Source organism: Podarcis filfolensis (genome assembly GCF_964270895.1).
Source record: "Podarcis filfolensis genome assembly, chromosome: 5".
NCBI lineage: Eukaryota > Metazoa > Chordata > Lepidosauria > Squamata > Lacertidae > Podarcis > Podarcis filfolensis.
In genome coordinates this window covers 68,721,634-68,738,875 of record NC_139608.1, presented here as the reverse complement: position 1 = coordinate 68,738,875, position 17,242 = coordinate 68,721,634, and the positions used below count along the sequence as shown (strand labels likewise).

At 44.2% G+C, this 17,242-nt stretch overlaps 1 protein-coding gene and 1 long non-coding RNA gene across 2 annotated transcripts in view; one reads left to right on the top strand and one right to left on the bottom strand.

The window, feature by feature from the left end:
* Positions 1–1,635: 1,635 nt before the first annotated feature.
* The window catches only part of SGPL1 (sphingosine-1-phosphate lyase 1), a 36,205-nt gene continuing 20,598 nt past the window's right edge, over positions 1,636–17,242 (bottom strand). The window contains exons 8-15 of the mRNA XM_083614130.1: positions 9,992–10,080; positions 8,621–8,726; positions 8,325–8,423; positions 6,713–6,862; positions 5,703–5,941; positions 4,641–4,787; positions 3,833–3,953; positions 1,636–3,706 (exon numbers count right to left, since the gene is read on the bottom strand). Of these exons, the coding sequence (XP_083470256.1) occupies positions 3,563–3,706; positions 3,833–3,953; positions 4,641–4,787; positions 5,703–5,941; positions 6,713–6,862; positions 8,325–8,423; positions 8,621–8,726; positions 9,992–10,080 (1,095 nt within the window). The 3' untranslated portion in view covers positions 1,636–3,562. The remainder of the gene's footprint in view (positions 3,707–3,832; positions 3,954–4,640; positions 4,788–5,702; positions 5,942–6,712; positions 6,863–8,324; positions 8,424–8,620; positions 8,727–9,991; positions 10,081–17,242) is intronic.
* On the top strand, positions 6,871–7,731 carry LOC310762797. The gene is made up of 2 exons (XR_014548183.1): positions 6,871–7,342; positions 7,392–7,731. It is a non-coding gene; the product is annotated as an uncharacterized lncRNA (long non-coding RNA).

The following is a 17,242-nucleotide window of genomic DNA, read 5'->3' as shown; positions in this document are numbered from 1 at the left end:
GGACTGCCCTCACAACCTCCCAGGGTGGTTGTGAGGATGAAATGGGGTGGAGGAACCATGTACACCACCTCGAGATCCTTGGAAGAAAAAGCTGGCATATATATTGTCAGAGCTGCCCAAGGTCCCAGCTCACAAAGGACCAACGCTGCTTCGTTGTTAAGTACAAAAGTCTTTATTGAAGTTCAGTTTCACTTCCAGAGCCGCAGCGCGCAGCTCTACGTCTCAACTGTCAGACCGCTGATGCTCCGTCTGAGTCTCCTCCCCCCAGACACCAATTTAAGACTCTAGCCTTACTCCACCTCTTCCTCAGTTCCTTCCGCCTCTGGTTCCGCCTGGCCGTTGGGGTCTCGCCCTTTCTAGACTCTTCTGACGCTGAGTCCCCTGAGCCTTCCCCCTCCCTCCGGCGGGCTTTAGGAGCTGGTTCCCCATCCGGGTCTCCTGCTGTTCCCCGCGCCTGTACATTTGAACTTGGTGCGCGCGCCCAGCCGGTAACTTTTCTCCTGACCGTTTCACTGCTGCTGCTGTCACTGCTTCCCCCTCTGGGGGGGCTAGCTGCAACTGACCTCCCCTCCGTTGGAGGCGTGGTCAGCCCTGACTCACTCTCTCTCCCCGCTGGAGGAGACGCTGGCCCTGACACATGTGACTCTTCCCCCCCACTACGCTCTGGTGGGGAAACTGGTCCCGATCCTCCACTGCTGCTTTGGGGTTCCCCTCTGGCTCCTTGTTTCTGGTGCGTCCCCCCTGGGACCCCCCTTGCCCTGACCATCGGCGCCCCATTCTGGGAATCTTCTGATTCGCTGGAGAAGCTCATGGAATCTCTCGGGCCACTGTCATACTCCCCTACGCTGCCCTCGGATTCTTCCCCTTCGCTCTCCATTTCCTCTCTCCCCAGTGCTCCTTCTCCTGAGTCCCTGACAGATATGTAATTAAATGTCTCTCAAGTTTGAGGTGGGTGGGGTAGGGAACTAGGATGACTTTCGGATCCAAACCATTTCTTAGAATGTCCCATTTCTGGTTGTTCCATGTCAGAAGGGAGAGAAATCCCTTGCAGAGGTCCAAGCTGTGATGTCAGAAGGACAGATCCAGTCTATGCTCTGGCCCCTGGGACCATAGGATCGCACCCTTTAGTAAACAACATCTGTGAGTGTTTGTCTCAATACAGTGGTACCTTGGTTCCCAAACGGCTTAGTTGTCAAACAAATTGACTCGCAAACCCGGAAGTGAGTGTTCCGGTTTGCGAACATTTTTCGGAAGCTGACCTCCCTCTGCAGCTTCCGATTGAGTGCAGGAAGCTTCTGCAGGCAATCGAAAGCTGTGCCTTGGTTTCTGAATGGTTTCAGGAGTTGAATGGAATCCCGGAACGGATTAAGTTCAAGAACCAAGGTACCACTGTACCTGAAAAGGAAAATGGAATGTACTCTCACATTTTACACTTTTGTAAAACCAAGTTTGGCAGCAGACCTGCATTTGTAATAATACTTGATAATTTGTGGAAGGTTGTACAATACTTTGGAAGCATAGGTGAGTACTTACTCTCTTAATTTGAAAAAAGTTTACCGGTGAATGCAGCTCTACATTTAAAAATCTTATCTGCTAAATGGAAAAGTCATCCCAACAATATGAAAAAAACAACTATTTTTTCTGCCCTAGAAATTTTTTATTTTAAACCTGGAATTGTATACATGATGCATGATAAAGTAAACATGGATTATGCGTTCAAAATAAAATAGTACCGAGACAGTATCCTACAGGATAATTTTTTTAAAAAGTGGTATGCAAACACATCTTCGACTTCCTGATTGGACTGCAAAACCCAACTCATTTCTTGCAGAAACTGACAAGAGTTTCATTCCACTCTAAAACATAATCAGAACTACTTGAAACACATTTCTGGGTGAATTATGCACAAGGATGTGATGGTCAAATGTTTCCCTTTCTTCAACAATGCAGAACTGTCAACTTGGTGAACAGCACACAGTAGTAAGTTATCATGAGCTCTGTACAAGTCCAAGCTGTATGCAAAGCATTCTGGTTGGACTGGCTAGATTTAAAACTAATTCAGAAAGATGGCTATGGAGGGCTAAGCCAATATTCCCAATAGTCAAAAGGGAACATGTCCGTGGAACAAATCAAGCCACAAAAAGGATTCTGTCATCATGGCGGAAAACAATGTGCTTCACAAATCTACAATTCTGTAAATTCACATTTGTGCTTCCTTCAAAGGAAGCACTGCTACCAAGTAGGAGGTAATGAAATATTTCATGAGACTGACCCAGTGAAGTACTTAGTGCTGCATCAAAATGGCTCAAGTCCCAACTGAAAACTCTTGCTTTCAGCCTCACTTCAAGCCTTGGAAGAAGCTACTGGTGCCTGCTTTTCTCAACTTTGCGCAGGAATTGTAGCTGTTTTCTAAAAGCAAACTGTATACAATCAGAATACAAGTGAAGACCACTCCTCCTAGTCAGCAGGTAGCCCAAAACACAGTTGTGAAGTCCTGTTCTACCTATAAATAGGAACGGGGAGAGGAATGTTTTCATTATACCTGAGGCTGATTCACCACTGAGGTTGCTTTCAGTGTAGTACCACAAAAGAGTTGATCACCTGTTGACTGAAGGTATTCTGCTCCCTTCCTGGGCTTCCCAGGGGGAATGCTATCAACATTAAGGCAAACCTGTGAGTGCTCTTTTTAGAAATGTGCCTTACAGTCAACGCAGCACAAACAAAGCCAAACGGAGTCCGCTATTGTAAGATTACATTTAAAACAAAACAAAAAGATGATGTTAGCGCTCTCCACTTTTATAAAAGCTCACAACCAGTTACAGGAAGGAGAGCAGAGTTCTGGACTTCTCAAAATCCAATTCTGGCACCTAGGAATCGCAAAACCGCTTTCTAACACTGCTGAGAGTGCATTATTTTAAGCTGGAGCAAAACATTCAGATAACTGAATAAGTGTGTTGCCCTTGAAGCTGTTCCACAGATACGCCACGACTCAATAGGGCTGTGGGTGGCACTGTAAAAAAATCTAGGGAAAGAGGAAAGCAGCAAGATTGTACCATGGGGGAAACGAACAAAGTTAAGTACCTCATATCTCCCTTTCAGAGCAAATCCCACACCTGGTGTTTTGGAAAAAAACAAACGAGTTTCTCCTTTCTCCTCTTCCAACACTTTCAGTTCTTTTCCCATGGCTCATCATTCAGCACAAACAGACAAAGAAGCCAAGCAGGAGGAAGGAAAGGAATGTATCGATTTTGAACACCTGAGAATGAGGGGTGTAGAATGGAGTCGCAGTGGCCATAAATATAGCTGTTCTGTTGAAGACTAGTAGTAGCAGCAGTGAGCAAGTGTGAAGAAACACAAGGAGTTAGTATTAGAAAGAAAGTGGGGAGGGAAACTACTTAACTCTGAAAACTCACATAAACAAAATGGTGAACAGAGCCAATGCTTATCAGAGAGATGGGACAAGAACAGAGATCAAGCTGCCATATGATCTGCAGGAAGACCAACATTCCCTTCCCCTGGAATTCTTTAGAATACCATCCATCAGCGGACAAGGCACACAGAATCAATGGTGGCCTGGAGACCCATTCACATGTGCTTCAGACGAAGGAGGCATTTCCGTGCTGTACAGGCAGTCCAAGTAAGAACCAGCAATCTCTGAAATCATATTCCTGTCGGGGATGGCTTGGGCCATGCCATAGATAGCACCCTATAAAAGTCAAAACAAAAAGAAAAGTCAGTAAACGTGTCCAAGCTTTTTTTTTTTTGCAAACGTAAGGCGCTCCTGCTGAAATTCAACCCAAAGCATCCCCTTTGAATTTGAGAGTCGTCTTACCAGGCCAGTGGTCTTGCCCTTGGGGAACTTCATGATATCATGGGCACATTCTTTGATGTCGTTCAGCAGCTGTTCAACCACCCCGGGCTTCGTGTGCACTTGGGTTAAGCAAAAATGAATACTAGGGAAGGAGAGAAAAAGAAAAAAATTAGCTTTGTTCCCAATAGTGCTGTTCTGTTTCGCAGGCATTTGTACATAGCCTTTCTTTTAGTTCTAGAAAACTGCTGGTAGATCCGAAGAGCATCTTTCATCCATACACGATGCTCACCTGTGTGGAATACAGCAGCTGCTTTGGGTTTCGAACACAGACTGGAGCTGGCTGTAAATTTACATGAATGCAACAGCAAGCGCTGCTTCTCTGTGCTTCCTGTTCCTCTTGAGAAACCAAGCTATTTGTTCAGAGCATTGTGAAGTCACAGAACACCCAACGAGTCAATACCTTTTTTGCTCTGCTATTGAAATGAAGAAGCCATCTGTGCCAACACTTTTTTGGTTTAAAAAAATAGTTAAAAAAGAAAAGCATCTTTGCGAGATCAAATGCGGGAGAAGCTTCCCGTCCTCGTCGCATCGTGGCACAACGGCATGTGAATTCCTTTGCCCTTCCTTGCCATGCCCTCTCCAGACGCCTTGAGTACTTAGCTCATGTAAAATGTAGTAATTTCTAATGTGGCTATTGCAGTAAATAGATTTTCCTTAGAGGTGGGGGGGCCAGCGCCAAAACAGCTCCTTGACTGTTGCTCGTTCTCCTACCTCCCAGGTGATCATCAAAGCACTCAGCCCACAGAACCCAGGATCACAATGAGCTCACCTTGGAGGAAACTGCAGAATGTTCAGATTCCATCCTCTTGTTATTAACATGTTTGACAACCGATATATGTCAAATGTGTCCGACCCCAAAGCAAGTACAGACACCTCGGGATTTCCAAAGATGAAGATGTTGTCCATTTTCCGCAGCCTTAAAAAGATGCAAGTTCAAAAAGTTTACACTATTATTCTTTATTGAATTTATATACCGCCCTATACCCAGAGGCCTCGGGGCGCTTCACAGAACAAAATCAAAATATTCCTATTGCCTTTTGATACTGACGGGGGGGAATGTTTCATACACCCTAATTACATTTAATTCTGATGATATTGTTCAGATTTTTATTATTGTCAAAGGCTAGCTTCCCTCCCTCTAAATTCAGGGACACCCTCCATCTTCCCCTAAAAGAGCACAGAAAGCAGTTACTTATCAGTGTCACCCTTCTTTCCCTCCAGAACAGCTGCAAGGAGCAATTCGGAAGCTTTCCCACTGTCACTTAACCACGGTTTCAAGTTGGCTCATTTCACACAAACGAAAGGTTGACGAATACGCCGCTGTTAAAGGAAAATGTAAGCAAACATTTCCAAACTCCTTGCAGCCATGCTGGCTGGAGCAGGAGAGGGCAGCATGTGAGCTTTAGGCTTGCATAGGCCTAGTGTGCATATCACACTAAACAATGGTTTGTCTCAGTGGTGGGGAACCTGTGGCTCATGGTCAGGGATGATGGGAGCTGTAGTTCAACAACATCTGGAAGGCCATAGCTTCCCCATCCCCTGTCTAGCATGACATCTTAATGAGGCCAACGTTTTCTTAAGTTTTCATAGAGTAAGTCTTTGTGCCTCTCTTCTTCAAGGAGCTGCCACCACCTGCTATCCCAAGAATGGAGGGCTTTTTTAGCTTCATGGGCCATGTCCTTATCAGGATCAACCTCATGGGCCAAATTTGGCAGGTGGACAAATTTCAACAACATTATGATGTCACAAATGGCAGATAGGTGGCCCCGACCATCTCTCAAAATCTCTATTTGAAGCATCTGGCTTTGTCCCCTTTAAACCCCGCACATACTCTGCTTCGAGGAAGCGCGCAGCTGCAATTATCTTCCTGGTGTATTCCACATATCCATCTTCTCCTATGTGCATCATGGCCGCCCAGCAAGCTGCGATGAGGCCACCTGGCCTGGAACCAGACATGGTAGGGGAGGCGTAGATACCTCCTGGCCAGTCAGGGGCAATGAAGAACTGATACTGCCGATATCTCTCACTGCTGTACAGGATCACGGAGGAGCCCTTTGGCGTATAGCCGTACTGCAGAGGACGAGATGGGAGTCCAAGTTGCAAAACAATAAAAAGCAAGCATTTAATACAAATCCCCCCACACAAGAATCTGATGGAGACTGAATTCCACAGACATGTTCAAACCTCTTCTGCAGGGAATTGCAGGGTAAAACCAGCAACTTAATGATTCCACACTGGCTTCAGTGATTTTTAAAATGTTACGTGTGGGTTTTCTTTTTTCTTATAAAGCATTCCAGCTGCTGAAAGTCAATGGACAGGTAAGAGCTCTGCCAGATGAGGCCAAAGACCCACCTGCACCAGGATCTCGCTCTCACCATGGCCAACCAGATGCCTATGGGAAGCCTGCAAGCTATTTAGGAGTGTCTCGTTCAAAGATGGGGCATAACAAGGGGACAGGTGTCAACTTGCTAAAAAGACAGAGGATCACATCTGAACCCAGTTCCAAACATTCTGAAGATTAATGTATTAATTATTGCATTTAGTCTTCTATTAAAGTCCACTCCTTTCTTGCAAAGGTAAATTCTCCTGCTGTGTACACACCTGCCATCATGCTTATATACCCTGAACCTAAACAAGTTTACTCAGAAGTGCAGTGAGAATTATTTGCAAGGACTTATTTTCAGGATTGCAGTTTAGGGCAAATGCCCAGTGGCAATGATCTTAAAAGTCTTTCCGTACAAATGAACCAGAAGCAGAATTAAAGGAAGCATGCCTGATCCAGTTTGGAGAGTGGGCAATCGACTCAAGCTAGATTTTCTCATTAAACCTGCTTAAACTCACCTTGTGCGTATCTGCAGAAATGCTGGTGACACCTTTCACTCGGAAATCAAAACCCCCCTTCAGAGGGTACCCTGCCTTCTCCATGAAGACAATGAGAAAGCCTCCCAGGCAAGCATCCACGTGGAAGGGAATCTTGTATTTCAATGCAAGCTGTGCCAAAGGGGGAAATCAACTTAGTTTCTCCAGCTAAACCAAAAGCAACGAGACAGAAACTTCCTGCCAAGTGTGAATCTCAAATATATCAAACCTATTTACATTGTTTGAAAAGACGACTGAGCATTCTTCCCCAAAAAGATGCAAAATTCACCATTCTCGAGGCATTCTACAAGCAAGGTGGCCCTGACCAGTGGCTTCAGATTCTGGTAGTGTCTACCAAAGTCCTTCTATTTGTAATTTCCAAACTGTTATCCTCCCTTTGATCCCCATGAAGTCAATGAACGGGAGATCTGCATCAATACAGGGTTGCTTCAAACCAAAACTGATCACAAGGAAAAGTCCTTGTGAGGTCAGCAAAGTTTTTGTGGCTTCAGCCGGTTCACGGTCCCGCAGACACCGCAGTGGGCCGGAGTGCGTGCGTGCACATGCATGTGCAAACGCTATTTCCAGTGCTCCTTCCAGAGCGGAGGAGGTGTGTGCAGCTTCCCATTGGCTGCAGGGGCTTCATGCAGCCAATGGAAAGCGGGCCAGCATCGCGGAAGGCGGTCCCTGTTGGGAAACTGTGTACGTGCAGCTACTCACACAGAGTCAATTAAGGTTTGGCAGACAGCCAGAAGGTCATGTGAAGGAGTAAGTCTGCCTGGTGATAACAGAGACATGGAGACAGCTCCCTGATTGGTCAAGCTATCTCAAGGGAGTGATAATTAATGGCCTACTAACTGGAATGTGTTAGTACAGAGTTTGGAGTTCAGAGTTCTGTGTGTCAGTGTAGGAGTTGTGAGTCGTGTCAGAGAGAGCTAGCAAAAGATCCGTGTTCTGTTCCTGTAAATAGTCCACTGTATATAATAAACACCTAACTACAAGTTCCTGGTTCCTGCTTCGTCTATCCTGTCTGCAGCCAAGTCGCCAATTGCTTCCGTGGATTCTGCGTTTACTCTGCTAGGTCTGGCTAAGGTCCTGCAACTAGTCAGAAAGTTGCGAAACACCAATAGGTTTTGCCAACAGTCCCCACTCTGCTCAGCGCTGGTTTAGCGCAGCATACGGGAGCCGACCGAGCGGGCGATGCGGGTCCCCGAGTGGGCGGTGGGGGTCCATGGGCCGCTTAAACGACCCCCATGGGCCGCTTGTAGCCCGCGGGCCTTAGGTTGCTGACCCCTGGCCTAAGACCACAGAAGGTATGGTAATAGCACCGTTTGCTATCTTCCAAAGATGTGGAGCTGCACTCAGCTACATCAGGATATTGCAGTCACTTTGCAAGTGATGCGAGTTTGTATTTATGGACACATGATGCCCTGCAGGAGGCCAGATCTGTACATGCATTTGGGTTTTCCATTCATCAGCTATGGACCCGGGGGCTGGAGGGATAAACTTTGTGTGTTGAAAACAACTCTCTCCCCCCCCCCCCCTCACAGGAAGCAATGTATATCTCAGGTTGAAGTAGCACAAAGGTAGTTACCTCTGCGACCTCCTCAATTGGGTCCATGACTCCATGAGGAAACTGCGGTGCTGAGCAGACCAGCATGGCTGTATTCTTGGAAATGGCTCTCTTCATTGCCTGAAAAAAAATCAAGAGGAAACGATCAGGCAGTCAAGATGCTCTATTAGACATCAGTCTTCAGAACGGCACATCAGGCCTGCAACTATGATCGGGATACAGGGCCTTTTGATGAACCCTGTCCTAGGAAGCCCAACAATGTTCAATACTTTACAGAGTCACAATTGATAAGAGGTCTGAGAATATCTGAGCAATACCTTAACATCCACTTGCATCGTCTTGGTCAATGGAATGTGCACAATCTTCATCCCAAAATAATGAGCTGCTTTATCAAATGCTGCATGGACACTCACTGGAACCAGCCTGGGGAAGACAGATATAGCAAGATGTCTCAGAAAACGTTTGTAGTTGCCCGTGATTTGTATCCTTCCTGTTTCATCCCCTCCTTGTCTGCACAAAAATAAACTGATATATACCTGAAAGCCTGGGAGATGTGGGGGACTTAAAGAAATACATGCATCACATGGACCTCTGATAAGTTGGTTTTGCTATTAAAAAACCAGCAACCACACAAGACCACAGTTTGGAAAACTGCCCAAGTTATTCTGTATGCCCAGTGGGGCATTTGGCTTGTCGCAAACAACAGTCACCACCCTCTGCATGGCAGGCAGCTTTTGAAATGGAAGGGCTCAGGGTCATGGATTCAAGCCTTACATTGGGCAAAAGATTCCCACATTGCAGGGGGCTGGACTAGATGATCCTCGTAGTCCCTTCCAACTCTGTGATCCTATTATTCTGCCTCCACTGACAGTTTATTCTTCCATGAACAATAACCAAACTCCAAAGTGCTCCTAGATAAGCAAAAGTATTGGGGGGTGCATTTAGAAGAGGTTTCAAAGTTGTGCTTTTTGAATTCTTGCCATTCTGCAGTGAATTCAGAATTCAGAGTACGACCATCAGCCTTAGGGGATGGGACTGATGGGAGTTGGGAGTCCAAAAAACATCTGCAGGGAACCATGTTTGGCTACCCCTCCCGTTTAGTTTTTGATTCCATTTTCTTCAGTGTAAAGTATTTGTCAGTACGCCTTTCAACCGATGTCAGCGACTGGGCTCCATAACTGGTTCTGCCCCGACGGGGCTAGGCGACTGGAGCACTTTCAGAGACCTTCCAATCCTGGAAAGCAGGTCTCAGTGCACTGGACTCACAACTCTGCATTGTGAGCACCAGACTCATGCAGAGTATAAATAACACAGAAGCTAGCTGTGAAGCATAACTCCTTTTATTTCTAATAGCTACTACAAACTAAAGAACTACTGGCTTGCATGAGTGTTACATCTCCCAGTCAGCCATCTAGTCACTACATAGATAAGACTGTCTCCACACACAGGCAGGCAGTCAGGAGCGGAAGAGTAGAAGAGCAGTTTCTGCCCCCTCCTTTCTCAAAACATCAGATCAGGAGATTCTTGCAATGGGAGGGGGTGAAAATATAAACAGTATTGGCCCAGCATATGAAAAGGTAAAGTAGTGACCAATCTAAAAAGATGCTTAATGAAAATAGCTTCTCCTATATTAAGGGTGTGATTAGTTACTTTGTTGGGGGGGGGGAATGGGCTAATGGGCTACATACATTTCTGGATGCTTGATTCCTTTTTCGTAAGCCAAATTCCTGTAAGCTTTACAGACCATCAGGATGCTCTCAGTCCCACCAGAGGTCATCTGTTAAGAAGGAATTAAAAACAACAGACACACTTAAATGACCACATACAAATGGAAGTACTGTCTTATACTGGAAAGTGAATTTTAGTCCCTAGTTATCAGAAACTCTGAAAGAGTGTCAAGTGCGCGCACACACACACGCACGCACACACACACAAATATAGACACCCACGCACACACATACACACATCACAGGAGAGGGTGTAAGTGCCACAGCAACGCCGAAATCAAGCCAAGGAGATGCAATGCCCTGTCCTAACAACAGAAGAATTCCACACACACAAATTGCACAAACAGAACAAAGGGACTATCAGCATGTTAACTACAAAAGCTCCTGTAGGCAGCAGGTCTTTTCCACTATAGGGATATATATATATAGAATACATATATATAGAATACATACACACACACACACACACACATATATATATATATATATATATATATATATATATATATATATATATATATTCAACAATGAAACCCTTTCCAGTAAAGAGGAACGGATGACAGCAGTTGTGGCAAGGACTTTTCTGCAGCCAGACTTGTTGGTACACATAAACCCAAAGAGACATTGAAGTAATCTGAGACAGGGAGACAGTTGAATGAGAAATCTGCTTAAGAGAGTCGGCTGTTGTTGTTGTTGTTGTTGGCCTGGTGTTGTGGGATCCAGGATCCAAGCCACTCTTTCTTAACTTCTTTGTGCAAAAGCGTCTCCAAACATTCCAGCTACTGTGCATATCAGAAAAGAGCAGAGTTGTGGTATTTTGAAGATTATGACCACTTTTCATGGGACAATTAAAAATTTATAAGCAGTAGAAATGTAAATGAGAGTCCATTACTGAGTGAGATTGTGAGCGCAATTGCAGAACTGCCACGTTCAGACCCCTGCTTAAAGCTTTGATGTCAACTTTAGCCTATATAACACTGTCTTGGTTACCTTCCAGTGTAGACTATTATCTCCTTGAGACTGTATGAGTCACTGTCACACGACGTTTATTCTGGTTTTTGCAATATAGTGGGCAGCTGGCCAATGCCAGGCGACTCAGCAACAGCTGACAGCCTTTTCAAGCATGTATAGCTGACTGACTTCCTCTAATACAAGGGGGAAGCTCAGAACGTGATGAGCGAAAAATGAAGCAGACAACGTCTGGAGATAACTTCCTAATTCTGTATGCAAAAAAAAAAAAAAGCTGAATGCATTATCTCAAGAATTTGACTATTTTAAGGGAAAAGGAGAGATGTCTTATCACATATATTTATATATACACACACTCTCTCTCTCGAAGGAAGTTTAGAGGGTATAACTCTTCCTTGCTAATCTGTCAGTTCCACTACATATAACATTGGCATTCCACAGCAAAACAGCACCCTATTACGATTATTTTTAAGCACCTCTAGAGTACTTCCTACATGGCATATGAATAAACAAGAACCATTTCTATGAAAGGAGAGGGAGAAAGAGCCTCATGCAGCAAATCTCAAATTCACTGCTTATGGTACTTGGGCGACAGCAGGTATATTTACACTACAAACCAGTTTAATATTAATATTCCTCTCCCAGGAATCCTGGGATGTGTAGTTCTGTGTGGGAATTCTCAACATCCTCATCAAACTACACTTCCCAAGATTCTTCAGGGGAGGTTATTACAGTTGAACTACCCACAACTATGCCTCACCTGTGGAAACTTCATGAAAGCACAATGCCAGTACTGAAGGTCAATGTAATAGATTTAGTGCATTTACTATAGGGAAAGGTGAATGCTATGTTTTCTAAAAAATAAATGGCAAATAATTAAGGCACATATATTGTGGGCGTATGAAAAAAAAGGGTGTGTGCCAGATGTAATAACTCACATGATAAAAAATTACTTGCAAGATGAAACCATAAAGTCCAACTGAACGAGTACAAATTTAAATCAGCTCCCTTCCATAGAATTGTAGAATTGGAGAGGACCCTGAGGATCATCTAGTCCAACGCCCTGAAATGAAGGAATATGCCACTGCCCCAGGCAGGGATCGAACCTGCAACCTTGGCGTTATCAGCACCACTCTCTAACCAACTGAGCTATCCACCTATGGCTTATTTGTGAAACCTGTAATTCCCTACCAAATCTCAGAATCACTGTAACCCCCTTGGAATATATAGCTCACGATTTGTCAATGTAAGATCCCACATCCTTTTGATTCCTCTCCCTTTAAAAAAAAACACAAGCCAAGAAAACAAACTGTCATTGCACAAGACAATACGTCACTCCCAACCCTGTCCCTCTAACAAAGAAAGAACAGATGATACACTGTTTGTTTTTAGCAGAAGCCGGACAGCTGTGAAAACACCAACAAGGAATTGTATGCTGCTCAGCAAGATTCTTATCCCAGTGCTGTTGTTCTTCCCAAGTGGGATTTGAGTAAAGCAGTGGCGAATTTCAGCATGGCATGTGTCTGGGAAGAAAAGGCTGGACTTATTTGCAAGTGAGGGAAGCATGGGGTGTCACCCCCCCAAAAAAAAACACCAAAGATAGCATTTCCTATACAATAAACTCCTCTTTTATTCTGTCCTGTTCTGTGTAGTGAAATTACTTGACAGGAAATCTTCATACTAACCCTCCCCAGCCTGGTGCCCCTTCATATGTTGTACTACAAATCCCATCAGCACCTGCCAGCACAGCCACTGATGGAAGCTATAGCACATACATCAACATTTGGGAGGCAGAGGAGCGAGGGAGAGAAGGAAGTTCTGCTTCCAGTGCATATCTAGTTATTAAACCCCCCCAGAACAGCTGGGCAAAAAAAGTGGCCTTACTCATTTTTCCTTTTCACTTTGTTTCTTGACAAGATTATTCTGAATGTTGCCAGTTTGAGCAGGGAAGAGCACATTTAAGATGTGCATTTCTGAAGTCTGCAGAAGACAGAAAGGGTGTGTGAGAGACCAAGAGGAATATCCTTTGATTCTGGGATTAAAGATCGTGGATAGTTTCCTCGTAATAGTGGGAATGGTTTGGCAAGCACAAGAGGCAATGTCAAGTTTGTTACAATGGTAGAGCAGTACGACAGAAGCATGTAATCCTCTGAATTTGGTTGGAAACCCACATGACGGCAGCACATCTATGCCCACAGACACAGCAAAACTGGAGCGACACATAGCCTGAACCTCTGGTAAAAACAAAATGCCGCCACTGGCAATTAATTCTTTATGGGTAAGAACAGTGGGACTGCTCTTATGACTTGGCAGGTCTTCAGTTTTCACCAGAGGTTCAGACTGTGCGTTGTCCCTAATCTTTTTCTCACTGTTGCAATATATTTTGCATTTGAAAGTCACGTGGAAAATTGGCTCCATTACAGGCTGGAAGTGCCAGTAAGGCCTACGTGCATGGCCTTTGTAAACTGGAAATAAATCAGAGGTGGCAGGTCATATGTTGCAAGGGAGGAGCCTAAAAATGAAAGCTCCCCATTTCTCAATGTAAAACATGCCCGGGTGCAAGAGATGTGGCAAAGTCACCCTGGAATTCCTTGTGTCAGGCAATAAGAATATTGCTACAGCTCTTCACCACATTTAGTTTCTTTGTTTAGCGTAACAGCTCAAGAACTTTCTTTGAAGGGTAGTAATAGGTAGAAGATGCTTGGGCTCAGTGGCTTTTGATGAGTGGCGGGTGCTAGCAGACTGCAAAGGCAGCAGAGATTTGCAAGTTTTAATTTCAGGAAATTAATTACAAAGGGTTGGGATTAGATTAACAACTAGAGTATAGTCAGTGAAGGACACAGAAGTATGGGAGCTTGCAGCTGGCTTGCAGCGGCAGGGGGAGATCTAAGGGTAAGTTGTTTGGTTTTGCGGGGGTTGGCTGAGGTAGGTTTCTATGATGCACCTCCCAAGGGGAGGAATCATAAAAAGGTTGTTATGTAAACTTGCTGTGAAGTGAAACTCCGTGGGCTTAAAAAAATTCTGAAGCAACTACAAAGGAAGTAGCAAAGAAGGAGCTCCACAGTATGCATGTATTAGGAGGAGCCAAGTCAAAAGGTAAAAGGTAAAGGACCCCTGGACAATTAAGTCCAGTCAAAAGTGTTAGAATTCCTGCTCCATGACTGCAGTCATGGGATTGTTGTCTATCAACAGTGTATGTTTTGAGTCCACAAAGTGGGAAGTTACGGAGACAGGATGTTTGTGTTTCTGTGTTCTGTGAAGTGGGACTATTGTCCTTTGTTCTTTCTCTTTGCTGTCTGAAGTTAGAGAGGGAGCCATGTTGCAGTGCTTGGTGTGTGTTTATATGTAAATAAAGTAAATTAGCCAAAATCCTGAGTTGCTAAGGTCTGTTACACAAGCTGTGAAGACTCTGCAGATCCCTAAGTGTTCCGATGTCTGTTGGCATTGGTCAAGATCAAGAAAAACATTTTTTAAAAGATTAGGAAATGGAAGTATCCGTGCTCTACTCTCAAGTAAAAAACAAAACAAAAAAAACGGACACTCAAAGAATTCCAAAAACACATTTTAGCTTCCAGAAATTTACAGCAAGAATAAAGAAAGAGGAAGATATATTGACAGGCATGGCAATAATCAATTAACCAAGACTGTACCACTTTTTAAAAAAGAATTGTTAATTGTACGTAAGCCTTTTTCTCTCTATAGTGCAGAAGGACCCATTTTATGTTGCCAAAAGTCAAACAGAATTAACTAAGCAAATAAAGGCTGCACTGGTGAATCCAGCAAATTAAGTCTGCACAGATTCAGTTAAATGGTATTTAGGCTCTTTGGAAAGTGTGGTGTCAGTACGTTTGTGCAAAATGGAACTGTGGCTCCTAAGACCTAATGGGGCTTCGTGATTAAGAGAATGAGCTGTGATGATCCCACCAAGCTGCCGCATTACACACACATCTGTAACAAGAGGAAGGCTACTAGCCCGTCTTACAGGGCAGTTGTAAGCATTCATTGAGAATATATGTGAAGACCTTTAACCCTTGAGAGGAAATGCGAAGTAAATGCTAACCACCAACAAATATGCAGCTATTCAAGCAACTATTCATATCATTGAAGAATTGTTTCTTATGCCACACAGCCTCCTCAAAAGAACCATGTCATATTTTCTGCTCCAAGTGAGTTCTATTAACCGCTAGCCATACACCTCCGAGTCCTTTGAACTGTTAACCTCCTGCCTAAGTTTCACTGTCTGTGGGCAGCTCCTTCCCTACAGATTGCAAGGCGGTGCTAACCCTGCAAGACGAGTTTGCAAGAAATTAATTTTAATAAGGTCTCTGAGCACACGAAAGTACAACCCTCGCTTCCTTACATCACTGCCTGGGAGCCTGCTGCTTCTTTAGCAACAATGCCTTACCCAGTCTAGGTCACGGCTGGTGACTGGGCACCGAGAGCAGTGGTTTCAGTGAGCCGCTGCTTAGTTGGAAGCACTCTGCCTCAACTGGTGGGCAAGACTGCACAACAACAGTCTCCGGTTCAGCCCCACAGACATAAGAGGACCAGCCCTCCTCACAAAGAAGCCTCTTTCAGAGAAGTCACTTGGCAATTTTCATCTGCTGTTGGACAAGAGCAGCTGCCTCAGTACTTAAAACTGGAATTTTATCCTTGATCTCCCATTCAGGTCCTGTATACCTGTAGAAGTGTCTCCACCCCCTGAGGTCCAGCGCCGAGGGCCTTCTGGCGGTTCCCTCACTGCAAGAAGTGAGGATACAGGGAACCACGCAGAGGGCCTTTTCGGTAGTGGCACCTGCCCTGTGGAACACCCTCCAATCAGATGTCAATGGTCAGGGATGATGGGAGCTGTAGTCCAATAACAGCTGACGACCCAAGTTGGAGAAACACTGTTTATAGAATGGGACGCTGCATTGCTAGGGTCATAAACCCTAGGCTAACTGCGACACAAAGTTAAAATTAATGGGGTTAAGCATGCCTAAATCTCTGCTGGATTTAGGCCTCTCATCCCATATCTTCATTAGCAACATTGGGGGGGGGGTGTTTCCCACTACCCCACCCCTTATTCTTGCAAACCTTGCAAGTGGCTGCAGGAGAGGGTCACTGAGTCAAACCACGGGGGGTGTTTTTCTAGGTCTAAAATGAAACTGTGACGCTCCCTTGTTCTTTTTGCTATTGAATGCTGCCTGTCAATTAATCTTGTTTTATTTACAGTATTGAAATGTGGTTATTTTGTATGTTATTTTTGTTTTGCTAGGTTGTTATGAAATTGCTATCGCGTTATTTTGCTACATTATGAAAGTTTTTGCAATGTTTGCTTGAAATGCTTCTTTGTTGTAAGCAGCTTTGAGAAGTGTGTGTGTGTGTGTGTGTGTGTGTGTGTGTGTGGAAAAGCGGTATACAAATAAAGTGAATGAATGAATGAATCTTACTGACCCTAAACTGTTCCAGCAACAAACACCATCCACATTAGATCCAAAGGAACTCCTGCCTAATCGCTCACCTTCTTGGCAACAGAATATAGAAGATGCTGCTACTAAACATATGAGTTGCTGAAATACCAACCACAATTTTCACCCAACATATTTATTACATACAACTTGCTCTGATAACACACACACACACACACACACACACACACACACACCCGGGGGGGGCGGGGAGAACACAATTCTCTTTCAATTTTGACTTTTTCAAAAACTGGACACCCACAATTCTTGGTGTTGCCCTCTTTAGAAATGACAAGGCTTTTTTACATTTGCAAGCAAGTTCATTGCCTGCACAGGTCAACCATCAACATTATGTAAACAAACTAGCCAAGCAGCGTGCAACTTGGAAGAGAGGTTAATGAATAGGACTGCATAACTACCAAGGTATTTGGCAAGCTGTCCACAATTTCTTAATTACCTTTGGTGTCCACTGTGTCACCAGTTTGCCAGCACAGCTGTTAATTGTCAGGATAGCTTATATATGTTCTGCCTACACAGACATATAATTTAGCTACCTATATTTTAGCTGCGTAAAATTTGTTTTCAGACTTTAACAAAATTTAAAGGTGTTTCATTTCTCAACTGTTTTGTGGATTTCAGCTGTGGTTTGTCTACAATTTCATTTGTACACTGCTTAGGCAGCTCTTTCATCGAGCAGGTTATATACATATTCTAATAAATAAAATAACAATTTCATGAGAGTTGGCTAGACCCAAAGCAAATGCAGCTTCCCTTGGAAACAAGGCAAAAAAGA